The 16053-nt window shown below is 39.5% G+C and overlaps 1 protein-coding gene across 1 annotated transcript in view; it reads left to right on the top strand.

Annotated features, from left to right (window-relative positions):
• Positions 1-16053, top strand: part of PLA2G4A (phospholipase A2 group IVA) — a 149830-nt gene that overhangs the window by 69123 nt on the left and 64654 nt on the right. Inside the window, exon 6 of the mRNA XM_028530942.2 lies at positions 14775-14812. Coding sequence (XP_028386743.1) covers positions 14775-14812 — 38 coding nt within the window. The remainder of the gene's footprint in view (positions 1-14774; positions 14813-16053) is intronic.

Below are 16053 nucleotides of genomic sequence, written 5' to 3'. Positions count from 1 at the left end.
AACCAAAGCATCACAGGTTAGACTCCCAGTCAGGGCACATGCCTGGGTTGCAGGCCATGGCCCCCAGCAACTGCACATTGATGTTTCCCTCTCTCTCTCTTTCTCCCTCCCTTCCCTCTCTAAAAATAAATAAATAAATTCTTTAAAAAAAGTGACAATTTTACTTCTTCATTCCCAGTTTGGATGCCTTTAATTTCTTTCTCTTGCCTGACTGCTCTGGTTAGAACTTCCAATACCATGTTGAATAAGAGTGGTGAGAGTGGATATCCTTGTCTTGTTCCTGATGTTAGAGAAAAAGACTTCAGTTTTTCATGGTTGAGTATGATGTAAGCAGAGGGTATGCAACATACAGCCTTTATTATGTAGAGGTACTTTCCTTCTATACTCATTTATTGGGCATTTTAATCATAAATGGTTACTGAATCTTCTCAAATGCTTTTTTTGCATCTATTGATATGATCATATGATTTTTACACTTTATTTTGTTAATGTGGTATATTGCATTGATCCATTTGTGTACGTCAAACCATCCTTGTGCCCCTGGAATTAACCCCACTTGTTCATGATGTATTATTTTTTAATGTATCATTGTATTTGATTTGATAGCATTTTGTTTAGGATTTTTGCATCTGTATTCATCAGAGATATTGGCCTGTAGTTTTCTTTTTCTGTATGCTATCCTTGACAGGTCTTGTTATCAGGAATATGTTGACCTCATAAAAAATGTTAGGAAGTATTATTGCCTCTTCTTTAATTTTTTGGAAGAGTTTGAGAAGGATAAGTATCCAAATCTTCTTTGAATGTTTGGCAGAATTAATCACTAGTGAAACCATCTGGTTCTGGACTTTTACTTTTTGGAAGGTTTTTGATAGTTGTTTCCATTCCCTCACTGTTGATCAGTCTATTTAGATTTTCCAGGTCTTCCTGATTTAATCTAGAAAGGTTATATATTTCTAGGAATTTATCTATTTTTTCTACATTATTGAAATTGGTGGCATATAGTATTCTTATATTATCATTTGTATTTCTGTAGTGTCTGTGGTAACTTCTCCTCTTTCATTCCTGATTTTGTTTATTTCAGTCTTTTCTCTTTTTTAAAACCTTTGTGAGTCTAGCCAGAGGTTTGCCAATTTTATTCATCTTTTCAAAGAGTCAGCTCTTTGTTACATTGATTTTTTGTATAGTCTTTTTTCTCTCATTTAATTTTGCTCTAATTTTTATTATTTCCTTTTTTCTTCTGACTTTGGGCTGCTTTTGTTCTTCTTTTTCTATTTCTTTATATAATGTTAGCTTGTTTCCCTGGGATTTTTCTTTTTTCTTGTTTCTTGAGGTAGGCATGTAATGATGGAAACATCCCTCTTATTTTTGCATCACTGCATTTCAAAAGTTTTGCTGTATTGTCATTCTCATTTGTTTCTAAATATCTTTTGATCTCATGTGTTATTTCTTCGACTCAGTTGTTTTTTAGTAAAATGTGGTTTAATGTCCACCTATTTATGGTTTTATCACTTTATTTTTGCAGTTTATTTCTAATTTCAAAGCATTGTGGTCAAGATTTTGCTTGGAATGATTTCAATCTTCTTAAATTTGTCAAGATTAGTTTTGTGTCCCGACACATTGCCTATCCTTGAGACTGTTCTGTGTGCACTAGAGAAGAATGTATAGTCTGGCTTTCTGGGATGAGAGGCTCTGTAAGTGTCAATTATTTCCATTGGGTCTAATGTGTCATTTAAAGTCAATATGTCTTTATTGATATTCTGTTTGAATGATCTATCTAGAGCTGTCAGTGGAGTATTTATGTCCCCTACTATGATTCTGTTTTGATCTGTTTCTCCCTGTCATACTGTTAGTAGTTGCTTTATATATTTTGGTGCTCTCTGATTCGATGTGTATGTATTGAGAAATGTTGTCTTCTTTTTTTATATATTTTTAAAGATTTTATGTATTTATTTCTAGAGAAATGGGAAGAGAGGGAGAGAAACATCAGGGTATGGTTGCCTCTTGCACACCCCCTACTGGGGACCTGTCCCACAACTTAGGCATGTGCCCTGATTGGGAATCAAACCAGCGACCTTTTAGTTCGCAGCCCGGCACTGAACTCACTAAGCCACACCAGCCAGGGCTGTTTTGTGTTCTTGTTATAGTGTCTCCTATTTATAAAATGGCCATCTTTGTAATTTGTTACCTTTGTTATCTTGAGATCTATATTGTCAGATACAAATATGGTTACCCCTGCTTTTCTGTGGGTGCCATTTTCTTGGAGAATCATTTTTTATCCTTTCACTTTGAGTCTAACTTTGTCTTTGCAACTCAGAAATAGTGTCCTAAAGGCAACATATGGTTGGGTTTGTATTTGGATCCAGTCTGCTACTCTGCACCTTTTCTTGGTAATTTCAGTCAATTTACATTTATGGTAGTTATTGACGGATGAGGATTTCCTGTAGCTATTTTACCTTTTGCTTTCTGGTGGCTGTGTGGTTCCATTAGTCCTTTTTCCTTCTGTTTCTGCCTATTTTTTTGGGGGGTGATATTCTATAATTTATCCTCTGTTTCCTGTTTTGTTTTTGTTTTTTTTTAATTGTGTGTCTCAGTTTTGAGTTTTTTGGTGTGCAGTTACCATTAAGCTTGTGCAAAAGAACAGTTCATGTATAAATAAAGTAGTCCTCTTTCTTCCGAGTGCATTTAATCTTCTTCCTCTTTTACAAATTCAGATCTTTACCTTCTCTTCTTTTATGTTTTTGTTGTCCAAATTATCCTTCTGTATGCTGTGAGTTCATTTCCAAATTGTAGTAGCTATTGTCATCTTCCTTCTTTTTAATGTTAATATCTTTTTTAACTTTTATGTGTTACTGAAGTGTATAGTACCCTGTTCTAAAAAAATGGGTTATATCATGCTTCTGTGTGCCGGTCAGTGGTTTCACTCCTAGTTTGTGACCTTTTGTTCTTTATTTTCAGGTAGAATAACCCCTTGAGTATTTCTACAGTGGAGGTCTTCTGGTCGTATGTTCCCCGAGCTTCTGTATGTCTGGAAGTCTTTATTTTTCCCCCATAGCTAAAGGATAACTTCGCTGGCTATATTATTCTTGGATGGTGATTTCTCTCTTTCAGTAGTTTGAATATTTGCTTCCACTCTCTTCTAGCTTGTAGGGTTTCTGCTGAGAAATCCACTGATAATCTAATGGGCTTTCTTTTACAGTTTTCCCTGGCTGCCTTGAGAATTCTTACTTTGTCGTTAAGCTTTGACAGTTTTAATACAAAGTGCCTTGTGGAAAGCCTTTTTGGGTTGAGATAAATTGGCGTGCTGTTTGCTTGTTGAGTTAGAGGGTCTAACTAACATAGGTTTTGGAAGTTCTCATCAATTATTTCTTTGAATAGTTTCTTTGTTTTCTTCTCCGTTTTCTTCTGGTATGCCTGTCATTTTTACATCACTCCTTCTGATGGAGTCAGATAGTCCTTGTTCGGTTCTTTCATTTTTTTTTAATGTTCAAGTCTCTCTTCTTTCCTCTGCGTCATTGCTAGATTTCTATTTCTGATATCAGAAGTTGTTTCCCCCGTCTGGTCAGCTCTATCTCCTAAGCTCGCTAGTTCATTCTTTATCTCTTTTACTGAGTTCTTCGCATCCAGAATTTCTGTTTGGTTATTTTTTTGAAAGTTTCGCTCTCTTTGGTAAAGCGCTCATTTTGTTTATTGATTTTATTTCTGAGTCCATTAAACGTCCTCTGTTTTCTTGTAACTTGAGTTTTTTGCAGAACTGAGATCTTGAGTTCTCTGTCATTTAAATGACATATTTCCATGTCTTCAAGTTTATTTTCTAGAGCTTTTTTCATTTTATTTCTAAGCTTCCTTGTTACCTTGATTAGTCATAGTATCTGATGGATTCCTTTTTCTGTCTAGGCATCTGTGTATGAATGGCATTTCTCTAGTAGTTTGATAAGAAGGAGTCTTCCTATTGTTTTCTAGTAGGTAGCGCTGAAGCACAAGTGTTTTAGTTGTCTTTCACTGTTCTGGCTTTTCAGATCTCTGGGGGTTGCTGGAAAATGTCGCGTGTTCCCTGTGAAGGTGGGCATCTCCTCTGTGCATCTCCCAGTCTCAAGAAACTAACCTTGCGGGGCAATGTGGTGTGCCATTGGCTTCCAAATGAGCAATCTTGGTGCTGTCCCCTGCAGCCAGGTGCTACACGGGCAGTGAAGCCACAGTGGGTAAAGGTGGGGTGAGCTGGGGATGCTTGCTGCTGCCTTTGTTGCTTTGTTCTCCCTGTAATGATGACTGGCAGTCCTCAGCAACCTCCATCTGTATCTCCACCCAACCCTGGGATTACGCACACAGTGTGCCTGTTGCTGAAGGAAAAAAAATTTCTTCCGTACCTTTTCCCAGGTTTGCAGATAATGTTCTCTGCAGCCCAGTACTCACCCCTGCAGTCTCTTCTGCAGCCCACTGCTGGCTCTGGGAGGGTGAGAGGAGGTGAGTTGTGGGAGGGAGAGGGCAAGTGGCCCAGCTCCGTGGCTTTGTTTCTCTGTTTGGCATGGCTATTGCCACATATCCATGACTGCTCCTCTGTGCTTCATCCTATCCAAGTCACTGGGATCAGTCACAGCGCATACTGACCGCTCCCACAGGAATGCTCACCGCAGCTCTCTGCCCCTGCCCGCTGAAGGGAGTGCCGGAGCCCACCTGACTGCTCCCCTCTGGGCGGAGCTCTGTGCTGTGAGCTCCAGGCTGCGCCTCTGGCGCCATCTCAGCTCTTCTCCTTCTCCGCCTGCCCTGTTCGTTCCCACCTGCCTGCCTCTGGTTATTGCAATGCACAGATCTCTCAGACGTGGTTGTTTGTTAAATAGGAAATCTTTTGTTGGATTATACCTGTTCAAATTGCTGAAATTTCAAGGAGAGGGACCAGGGGACCTCTCATGCCACCATTGTTCCGATATTACTTTCTCTGAAGTTTCAATAATTTATTTCAGAATAATAAAACCCTGGGAAAAATTTTTTATACAGACCAAACTCATCGGATTTTGAATTTTATAAGAAACCAAGTTAATAGTTCCCAGTGAGAAACAGAAGCCCATGGACGATAGTATACAGAAGGCTTAGATTTCTTCTTGTGGGGAGAAGCTCTGTATTTTGTCCCTCCTCAAAATTACCTTTTATATTCCTCTGCTCACCCATATCTACCTATTTCTTAACTCTCACCTCCTTTCTGATTCTTATCATTCCAAATGACCCCATTCTCCCTCAACCTCTGCAACAATTCTCTGTGGTATTTGTTGGGATTAAACTATTTAAACTGTTGGATTTTTCATTTCTTAGCCTCTGTTCCCATACACTGAAATCCTATGGGTCAGGAAACTGGAATACTGAATACACGTGTCTAATCATAGAGTTAATACAGAGTTTATATGATTTAATGAATATGTAGTGTTTGAGAAACCAGCTTAAGCCCAACAAGCTACCTGAGCAGTTTATGCTTCCGGAGCACCCACGTGCCTTGAGGCCACTCCGGTCACACACTCCCTGCTGGTCCCTTCAGCCGCTCCAGGAACCATGTCATCTATGTGTCCTCTCTCCAGTGCCTAGAGACGACACCGTGTACATTTCTGTGGATGTCTTCTAAAGCTATTGCATTCATTCCTTTTGCAAATCTTTATTGAAGTTTATTAGATATTAGCCACTGTGTTTCATGCAAAGACTAAAATGAAGATAAGGCTGAGGAAACTCCGATCTCAGCTGGGTTCACCTGGGGTGGAGGTGAGGTGAGGGTTGGAACGGGAAGTGGGTGAGGAGGTACCTGCATGTGATGGAAAGAAACCCCAGTCCAGCGAGGTTAATATCCATGTCGTATGCACAGAGTAGAGCGGCATGGCTGAATACAGACAGGTTGTGCTGTGAGAGGAGACCAGGGATGGCGCTATAGCACTAGGTGACTTTGAACATATCGAACCCTGAACATCGTGGTGAATGCCTTGGTGTTTGAAGCCAAGCACTTTGGTGTTTAAATTCCAGCTTTGTCCCTTTCCAGCTGCTGCATCCTGGGGAAATCACTTAGCTTCTCTGTGCCTCAATGTACTCATCTATAAAGTGGAGATAATATTTCATAAGAGAGTTATTGTAATTTATATGTAATATACACATCATGTAGTGTGCATCACATGTAAATACATTTAAATAATTACATATGTAGTTATAATTTCATATAACTTATTATATGAAATCTAGATTGCATATTAGTTATTAACTATATATAACTAATAATATATTTATTAACTATACAATTTACTTTGTACTAAATACATAATTATAATTGGTTATAGAAATATGTGTGAAGACCATGCACATATAGGTGTATGGAAGCATCCATATAGTGCTTACAACAGTGCCTGGTACACAGTAAGTACTCCATAAGTGTTGTTTTCATCGCTGCTGTCATTATGCCTTGGGAAAAGTACAGAATTTCAGCAGGCAGAAAAGCAGTCCTGAGCATTCTAGGCATAAGAAACTGCAAAAGCATGGAGTCGTAAAAGTAGGAAGCAAGTCGGGGCATGGCAAGCTACAGGCTTGGCAGGCACATGCCGGTGAGTAGTGGGGAAGAGAGTTCAGAGGTGGAAGGTAACATCCGCAGACCTTACCTACGGCATGCAGCTAGGAGCAGCTCTCAGGAAGTGTTTTCGAGGGCTTTGTAAGCATGAATTGGCCTTCCCAGAGAAAAATGTTCTTTCCGCCCTTCAGTCTATGACACAAAGACTGATGATAAGAAAAGATGTTATAGGAAAACAAGCATTTCCTCCCCTCTTGTCATTTCCTATGGTTAGGTGTGTAACCTCAAACCCTTCTGCATTCCTGCATTTAAAGTAGCTTACGTAATTATGTTCCTTTGCGTCTGAGAAAACAGTTAGCCAGCTTTTTCTCATTACTCTCTTCTCAAAACTTCTGCCGTTTTTATCTGAATGACGCTTCTTTGGGCTGGTGACCTGCGAAGGCAGTGGCGGGTGGGGGCGGTGCAGTTGAAGCACGAAGCCTGCTTGGAGAGGGCCCCGCCTGCTCCGTCCCGCGTCCTGCCCTCTGCACGCCTCCCAGCCTCTCCTCGTCTCGGAGTCCCCCATCTTTCCGAGGAGGACAGTCGTCTCTGTACGGGGATCACAGAGGTTGTAAGAGAGGAATCGTGTTGTGAAGGGACCGTGTGGGAGAAGAGATTTTTAAACAACCCTTGGTGGGTACCGCTGTCTGGTCTAGGAAACACGCTTGGAGTTGGTGAAGGGAGAACCCACGCTTGGAGCCAAGACATTATTAGCAACAATTCCTTCAAAATTTTGTCATCTAAACGTTAATACTGAGTCAACACAGAGTGATTTCTATGGCGAGGAGCCAGCTGGAGAGAAAATAGGAGCTTCTAAAGGGAGGCGGCAAGGTTCTCAAGGCCCGTTCTGCCCACTGGGGGCAGGAACCGGGGACTGGGAGACCCGGACTCGCATCCTGTCTCTGTCCCTAAGCTCCTTCGGGCGTGTCTTATTTTTCTCCAGCTCTACAATGAAGATGTTCATTAGCTTATTTCTAAGATCCATTCTCATTTACAAAATCCTGTGATCTAGAAAGAATACTTTTTTTCCATTCAAGTTTTTTTACCCCAAAGTCTTCAATTCTTCCCACTTTACAGATATGGAAACATAATAGTCATAATAAAAACCTTTGTTATATAATTTTAAAATATTGACCCGTCAATGGATTATTTTTAATATGAGAATTAAAGCTTTTATTATGCACCTGACACTGTGCTATATAATAAGAAAGCTAAAAAAAGTTTCATTTTCAAAGAAGTAATAATCTGTTTGGAAAGAAGTAGACATTCATATGCATATAAATAACTAATATAATAAACAGCATTATAAGGCTTCCATTCATTGATTTGCTTACTTATGAATTATTATTGAACACTTGTTGTTTTCCATCCTAGGAGACAGGCAAGCAGTAGGGGACATGGCAGATGAGGTCCTGGGAGTTTGCATTCATGGGGAAGGCAAATAGGCCACAGAAAGCAAAGAGATCATCAACACAGCATCAGCCAGTGATAAATAGCATGAAGAAAATAAAATAGAGGGCAGGGGTAGAGAACACTTGGTAGTTTATATAATCAGTAGAGGCCTTTCTGAAGTATTATAGTTTGCCCAAATTTTATTAAAATTTTCGAGCATATAAAGAGTTGAAAGATTTGTACATCGAAAACCCACATACCTGCCGCCCTTATTCTACCATAAACATTTTACTGTGTTTGTTCTGCTACACATGTCTCCATCCATCTACCCATCTGTCAAACCGTAATGCATTTAAGAACAGATTGCAGACAACACTATGCCTCATCCCTAAACAGTTCAGCATATTAACTAGAGTTCAGAATTCACATATTACAATTTTAAGTGCCTAGAGAATAGTGCTGACAATAGGTTCCATGAGAGTTATAAAAAGGAATTATTCATCCACTCATTCATTTCACAAGCAACTATTGAGCGCCTACTGTGTGGCAGATGGTCCGTGGGCACTTCCCATTCTGCCATGAACGAAAACAAGAATTGTCACCCTCATGGAACTTATGTTCTACTTAGTAAGATTGACAAGAAGCAAGATAAGTAAGAGATGTTTGTGTTAGGTAGTGATAATAAGTGCTAAATAAACCAGGGAAGGGGGAGGGGAGAGTTTGTATAGTCAAGGGGGTTGCACACGAAGTTTAAAAACGGTGGCTAAGAAAAACATCTCTGATGGCATCTGAGTAGAAAGGTCCTGAAGAAGTTGGCCTGGCGTGTTCAGCATCAGCAAGGGGGAGAGGGTGGCTGGAATCTGAAGGTAGTAGGGAGGGTGATGAGAGATGAGGACAGAGAGGCCAAGGGGGCAGGGATGCAGCAGACCGTGGTGGGTCACAGTGGCCATCAGTGGTTTAGGCTTGTCCTTAAAGGAAGGACGCAGCTGGATCACTAAAGGGGTAAGAAAGGCCGTTCTGGTGGAGAAAACAGCCTGCGCCTTTGCTCACAGTCACCGGACTAGACAGGACAGGTGTGTTCAGGAACCCGTGTCTAGACAGGTGATAGGAGGAGAGCATGGGATAAGGAAGAGCAGGTGCATTGGGGATCGGATCATCGCAGAGCTCACATTCCAGATGTTGGAATTCACATGTTATCTTACTGACATCAGTGAGTCATGGAAGGTTTTTGACCAAGTAATGGGGATTTTAGGGCAAACAGGATTTTTCTTCTTTCTCAGAAGTGTTAGTAAGCAAAAAGTCAGTAGGTAAAGTGATGGAGAGCATTTGACATGGAAAAGAGAATGTTGGTGCAGCTTTAGCCGACTATCCTGGAAAGCGATGAGTCTGGGAACAGGGTGACAAGGAAAATAAGATCAGCAGCAGTTTAATGTGTCTCTAAGGGTTGAATTGAATGATCGTTCAGTGGCAGTGAGGGTCAGCTGACGTGGAAAATGGGAACTTGCAATGGATCCGGATCTTCTTGAGACAACAATTTGTCACCACTCAACTCAACTTTAGAACTCCGCTTTTAGTTTTGTTTTGTTTTGTTTTATTTTTTAGGAGAAAACCAATTTTAGGGCTAGGTCTGTAGATTGTTTTTTCCTCCCAGCTATCATATATAATCTGGGTTAGGTTGTGTTTGCTGGACTCACACATTTAAAGAACATCAGCGTAGTCTTTTGAGAGACGCTGGTGGGACCCACTGCCTTTGACCCCAGGCTCAGCATCCGTCAGTCATGCCTGGGTTGGAATCATGATTCCGCTACTTATTCACTGTCTGATAGTAGACAGCTGTTTTTTCCTTTTTGCCACACATCCTCGTCTGTAAATCAGGGTTACAGATATGCATAGTGCCTACCTCTTAGGGTTTTTCTTATGGTTAAATGAGTTAATGCAAGGAGAGTTTTAGAAAATTTTACCTAGCCTGGTAAACACTATATAAATGTTAGATATTCTCATTGTAATTGTCTCCCATCCAAGACTAACCAGGCTTGACTGTGCTTAGCTTCTGAGATCAGATGGAATTGGGTGCATTCAGGCTGGTATGTCAGCGTAGACTCATTGTGATTGTAATTGGCCAGATTTAACTATGTGTCACATGCTTCATGAATCGGACTTGATTATTCCACTTAACTTATTTGTTTGAACTTACCAAAATCAATTTATTTACGTATAGGTAGAGCCAATACACTTAGTGATGGCATTTTGATGCACTTTAAAAACACTCGTCAGCCATTACGGAATACAAGTGTGGTTTGGGGTTACTTGTGGAAAGAAATAGTGTCTTCAGAATTAAATGTGTTTTGTGCAAACAAAGTAGTCCTCTTCAAGAGAATCATGAAAACGCTAAGGTTTTGAAGTAAGACTGAGAAAGATTACCCTTCCTCATTCTCTAGATGAAATCGGTTTGTTTGCAAATACTTTGAGGATGGTAGCCTCTAAATTTACAGGGTGCAGCGTTTTAATTTGCCACCTTTATTTAGAAGTTAGTGTTATGGTGTAAAAATAGCCATGTCTTCTGTGGTATCTAATTTTGGCTGATTGCTCTTTTTGATTACTACTCATTCGTGATTGCAACTTGAAAATGAATAGGGCAGTTCTATAGGAGAAATGGTGACAAAGCTTTAAAAATGGTAGTTTTGATGGTGAGATCAGAATATGAAGATAATATCAGGGTGATTTCATTGGGAAATTACGCACTGATGTGTGAAGCCAAAGACTACAATTTAGCTAAGTGAATGAGACAAGGCAGAGTTTGGAGGGAAAACAAGAGAACTACATAATTTTGTGAGAAATTTGGGGGATGTTTGGCTAAGATGTGAATGCCATCCGATTGATGCAGGGCAGAGTTCAAATGTAGGTCAGACAATTCCTGCCTTTAGAGAGAATGCACTTTTATTTTGGGGTACTACCAATGGAAGCTTAAGTGAGTCTTTTTTTGGACCCTTCTGCAATTTACAAGTTTTAAATTACAGGGCATTTTGGACCACTCTTGTGTCCTTGGGGTCCATGGCGGGACCTAAGTTCCTCCAGGGAATGGAATGCATTCAGTTCAGTCACCATTGCATGCCCAGCCCAGCCCGCACTAGTTCCTTGAATCATTTCTGAATGAATGGGTAAATGACTACACCTGTGGAAAATACAGAAAAACTGGGAAGTGCTCAGACAGGTGCCATGAAAGTCGATGAAGTGTAGAAAAGAAAAAACTAGAGCGTCAGAGAGATTCCCACTTGGAGAAGCAGAGAGGATTGGTTTGGTAGCATAGTAGTGCTCTAGGAAACTGGGTTTGTTGGATGATGGCTAATGATTTTGCAGCTCTTGTAGAATTCCCAGTGTCCACTGCAAAGGAAAAAAGACCTAAATGAAGGAAAGAAAGAGTCTCGTCCAATGTAAGGAGGAAAAGTGTGGGCGACAGAGTGGAATATGGCTATAGAGGAGAGAGTGTATTTTGTTTTTTGTTTTTCAAACCTTGGAAGATTGTCTGGGATTTGGGGGGCCACAATTATTTCAACTTCCTGGGTGTTGGATTAGATGATTTCTGCTAGTAAATGCTAATTTTATTTCATTAAGAAATCATACATGTTAACTAGACTTACTGTGGTGATCATTTTGCAATATATACAAATATCAAATCATTATGTTATGCTGCTGAAACTACTGTAATATTATATGTCGATTATGCCTCAATAAAAATAAATATTAGTGTTATAAAAATATGTATTTAAAATGATTTTAACAGTGTCTCATTCCATGTTAAACAGGAAAAATTTGTTTAAATGTGACCTGGTTTGTATTGGCAGGGTTGTAACTTCTGCCATGCACTTGACTTGCCTCCTTCTTATAGCCACATCTGGTTTAAACTTATTTGACTATTCGCATCTTCCTGTAATAATAATTTCAAAGGACCTCCTTAATGCTAGACACTATTCTTGTTATCTTAGCTTTATTGCTTCAAAACGAGCCTGGAAAGTTTGCAAGATTACTAGTGGGTTAGATACTTCCAGAAAGTATTTTTTGAGCCTGAAATGGCTCTGCTCTGGTTTCCCTTCCCCTCCGTCAGTGGAACATCCCCACGGTAAGCATCTGAAATTGTTTTCATGGTGGAATTGAAAGTGATTGTTGTTTCCCCACAAGCATGCACAGTGAGTACAGCCTGCTTCTCTACGTTTCCATTCCTAGAAGAGGTGGAATTCTCATTTGTTCTGGTTCCCAACCAAACATTATGGGCTTGGGGAGAGCCGGGGTGGAGTCCGGCACCTTTCCTTCTCCTGACTGCCTTGAAAATGCAAGCGGCCCGGGTGATGGGAACATAGAGATGCTTCACGCCATGTGTGGGAAGGAGTTTACAATAATTGTTTAATGCCATACAGGAAGTACATATTTTTGTGGCTATTTGATCTGAATAACATGTTCCAAGTAAAAGGTGTGGAGAGATTGTGAGTGTCAGTCTTTGTAGCATGTCTGAACATGGCGCCCCAGGGGCGAGGGTTTACTGCTTCCTCCCGGTTGTGGGTGATGCGCTAGGGCAACGGGTGGAAGGAAGGATCCCAATCCACATGGCAAGACCCACGGCAACGCAATCTGTGCTCCTCCACATGGCAGGAAGATCCTGGGTCTTCTCTCCTCCTGCCTTCATTGAAAGAGTCATGTCAGTCTGTCTAGGAACACGAATGTGTTAGCCAAGAAATGTTGTGGGTGGGTGTGGAAGGGATATTCTTAGGGAGAAGACAAATATGACCCCAAACATAGCACAGTTGATTTTTCCTTTCTTTCAATTTTCAAGAACAAGTTGGCATGAGATATATTCAGGCACTGAATATTTTAATATACAAGCTGCTTGGAATCCTGCTAGTTGGGAAGCGAGCTTCTCCCCAAACACTTTCTGTCTGGAGGTGGCACACGGGAAGAAACAGCCCATTCCAGTTTTGGATCTTTCCACTCGTTAGAAACCTCCATATTGACTTGTAATAGTGTCTTTTTCATTTCCATTCTCCTGTGGTGCTTTTGCCCTCTCAAGATAAAAACAGTAAATCTAGTCTTATTTTAATAGCAGTTTTCCTGTTTTTTGTTTTTTTTTTTTTGCAAAAAAACAGACCATGTTTTAACCATGCCTTGTTTTTCTTACTAAATATCTCAAGTAATCTCATTTCATATATTTTTTCAGTCTCTCTTTGGAAAAGACTCCACCTGAAAATTTGAAATGGGTGCGAGACATAATGGGCTGGGATGTGGTCTGAGAGGTGTTTTCGTTGATAGAATAGACGACAATTACATTATCTGCTTAGAAGTCAACGACCATTTGACTTATAACTGAACTATGATTCATCTGGGCATGTTTAAAGGATAAAAACCATTTGTACTGAGATTCTTGATTATTTATTAACTTCGAGGTATAATTATATGCTGCGTGATGACGGAATGTTCATAGAATTTCATCTGTAACAAATACTGTCTGGGTTGGACCAGACCATGATTTTATCTCAAGTAGAAATGAGATGTTCTTGATAAGAAAAGATTGCCTGATGAGCTCTCTCTCACATACACATGCACAATATTTCAACAAATATTTATTGATGATATGTTATATGCCAAGTAATAAACTAGAAATAGAGACCTAAGTCAGACAGTGCAGAGTTTAGTGGAGAGGAGAATTTTTGTACAGATGACTTCAATACCTTATTCTTACTCATAAAATTCAGTACTGAGAATTATCCATGAACTTATTTTAACCTTTTGAAAGGCTCCTGCTGGTTTGTTTTTTTCCATTCCCTGAAACCACACATAGAAAAAAACCAAAGCCAAATATCTATATTTGTGTTCTAAAGAAAGTCCTCTTCATGTTTTAAGAGGCATATTCTAGTTCTGTTCTATTCATGGGTATTGAATAGATCCATTCTAACTATATGCTTATGGTAACTGATTTAACAAAAATAATAACACCATCCTACAACTGCATAGTAACCTTCCAAACACTTCTTACGTGGTTCTCATAACAACCTGTGGTCCCATTATTTATAACCAATGCAGGGAAAGTATTGAAAAGGTCTTTCTAAAGAACAGATTCATGTTCTTGGAATGATACTTTAATATCCCTCTGCCTTGTGGGTATCAGTCACTCTCCTTTCTATTAAACTGGATGGTCCCATTGCAGGATGGGTGCCCCCATAAGTTTGGTTGGCTCACACAGTGTTGAAAAATAAAACGCTGAGCCCCACTTTGCATTTGGAGGTGTTTCTTGAGCTGACCACAGTTGGCGGGTACCTGGGCCCTGCTGGCCACCTACTCACAGTGGGTGTAGGTGTTCAGTCTCCAGTTTACTGTTGCCCACGCGTGGTACAGGTGTGCACGTGTATATATTGTCACCCAGGCTTCCTTCAACCTCCTGGACACTTCGGCTTCTGGTTTTGAGCCATCGGGACAACTACTGACTAATCAACACAACATCTTTATAGTTTTTAGACCCCAGGAAATTTTTATGTTTCGTGAATAATGGTTATGGAAGTGAACTACTACTTTAGAGTAGTGAAAGAAAAAAATACCATGTAAGGCAATTCTTATGTTTGCTAAAATGACTTAAGTAGACTTATAAAAAAACAGCAAAAATGTATTGAAATACACCTGTAATTTAAGGTGCTCATGGAGCTATGTTATTTTATTTTTAGGGTTTTTGTTTAGATTAAAAATAATCCACCACTCAAAAATTATGTTGACTTTGTTTGCATTATATATAACACACATCTACTTATGACCTAAACTAATATATTTCTTTTAGGTCACTGAAATGGTTCTGGAAATGTCCCTTGAAGTTTGGTAAGTGCATTTACTTTGTTGGGTGGAAAATGTTGTGAATAATTCATTGATTTATTTTAATTGTTAAAAAAATCCTTTTAATATACGAAATAATTCTAACAGCTCTGACTGTGAAATGAATTCAATGTACTTTGTTTTTCTTTAGCTCACTCTTAAGAGCCACAACATGGAAAAATAAATCTAATATTCTTTGCTTAAATTTCCTATAGTTTGCAGGTTAAATAATAGATGTCAAAGTGAGGGCTTTTGGAAAGGGGCCTCCCTCAAGTTATACATTTATTCCCATAGAAATGAATATGGTTATTTAAGCCCATTTTCTATCATTGACATAGATAGATGTTCAGAAAAACATGAACATGAACAGGGAACTGGAAAGAGGGAAAACTGAAAATTGAGACGGACTTGTCGTGGCCATCAGCAGGACTCAAACAGTAATGTTCCGTGAAGGGAGTTGCTCTTTCAAAGTGGGTTCTGAAAATGAAAGTTGGAAAATCATTTATTTACTTTCGAATGCTGGCGCTCAGGGGAGTCAGGCGTGCCTTGGGAATGAGCTGATCTCTTATCCAGCACAGACTTGAGTGCGACGCACTTCCCACCGCCTCTCTGTGTCTCTTTGGACTTCCCTGCGCAAGGTGCCAGGACAGATTTTACGTGCACAAACACCACACCGGTGGAAGTCACATTCTCCTATCTTGTGATTTGCCATATGAGTGATTGTGATACCTTGGCATGAGGTTTAGACATTTCTTCCTCTTATTTTGATCTCTGGAACACGTTGACCTGACTTTGTACATTATTGGCATAAATTATTGTAGTCCCTTGGCATATGGCAGGAAGCCTCAAAGGGGAGTTCAAGTGACTGGATTGTGTTAACTTCCATCACATTAACCCTTGTTTAAAATTGATTTAATTCCACAGTAATTGGAAATATTTTTGCTATTTGACTATGAAAGTAATGACATTTATTTTAATGGGAAAAGATCTTCCCTGATATAATTAGAGCCATAGTGTATAACGAAACACAGTTATCAAAAAGTGTAGAAAAACTCAGCTAAATAATGTATACAAGTCCAGAAGCAACTTATTATAAGTTTATAATGAACTTTAATCAAACTCTATTTTTGTATATAAAGTTACACCTTGATTCTAAAATAGAAATGTTTTCTTTAAAGAAAGATTCAATTTCCCATGGTAGATTGTCTATTAAATATAAAATAAAATTAGAAAGAGAAAACAAACTG

This window comes from Phyllostomus discolor, chromosome 14 (genome assembly GCF_004126475.2).
Source record: "Phyllostomus discolor isolate MPI-MPIP mPhyDis1 chromosome 14, mPhyDis1.pri.v3, whole genome shotgun sequence".
In the NCBI taxonomy this organism is placed as follows: domain Eukaryota; kingdom Metazoa; phylum Chordata; class Mammalia; order Chiroptera; family Phyllostomidae; genus Phyllostomus; species Phyllostomus discolor.
The sequence above is the reverse complement of the archived record's forward strand: the minus strand, read 5'-3'. Positions and strand labels throughout refer to the sequence as shown.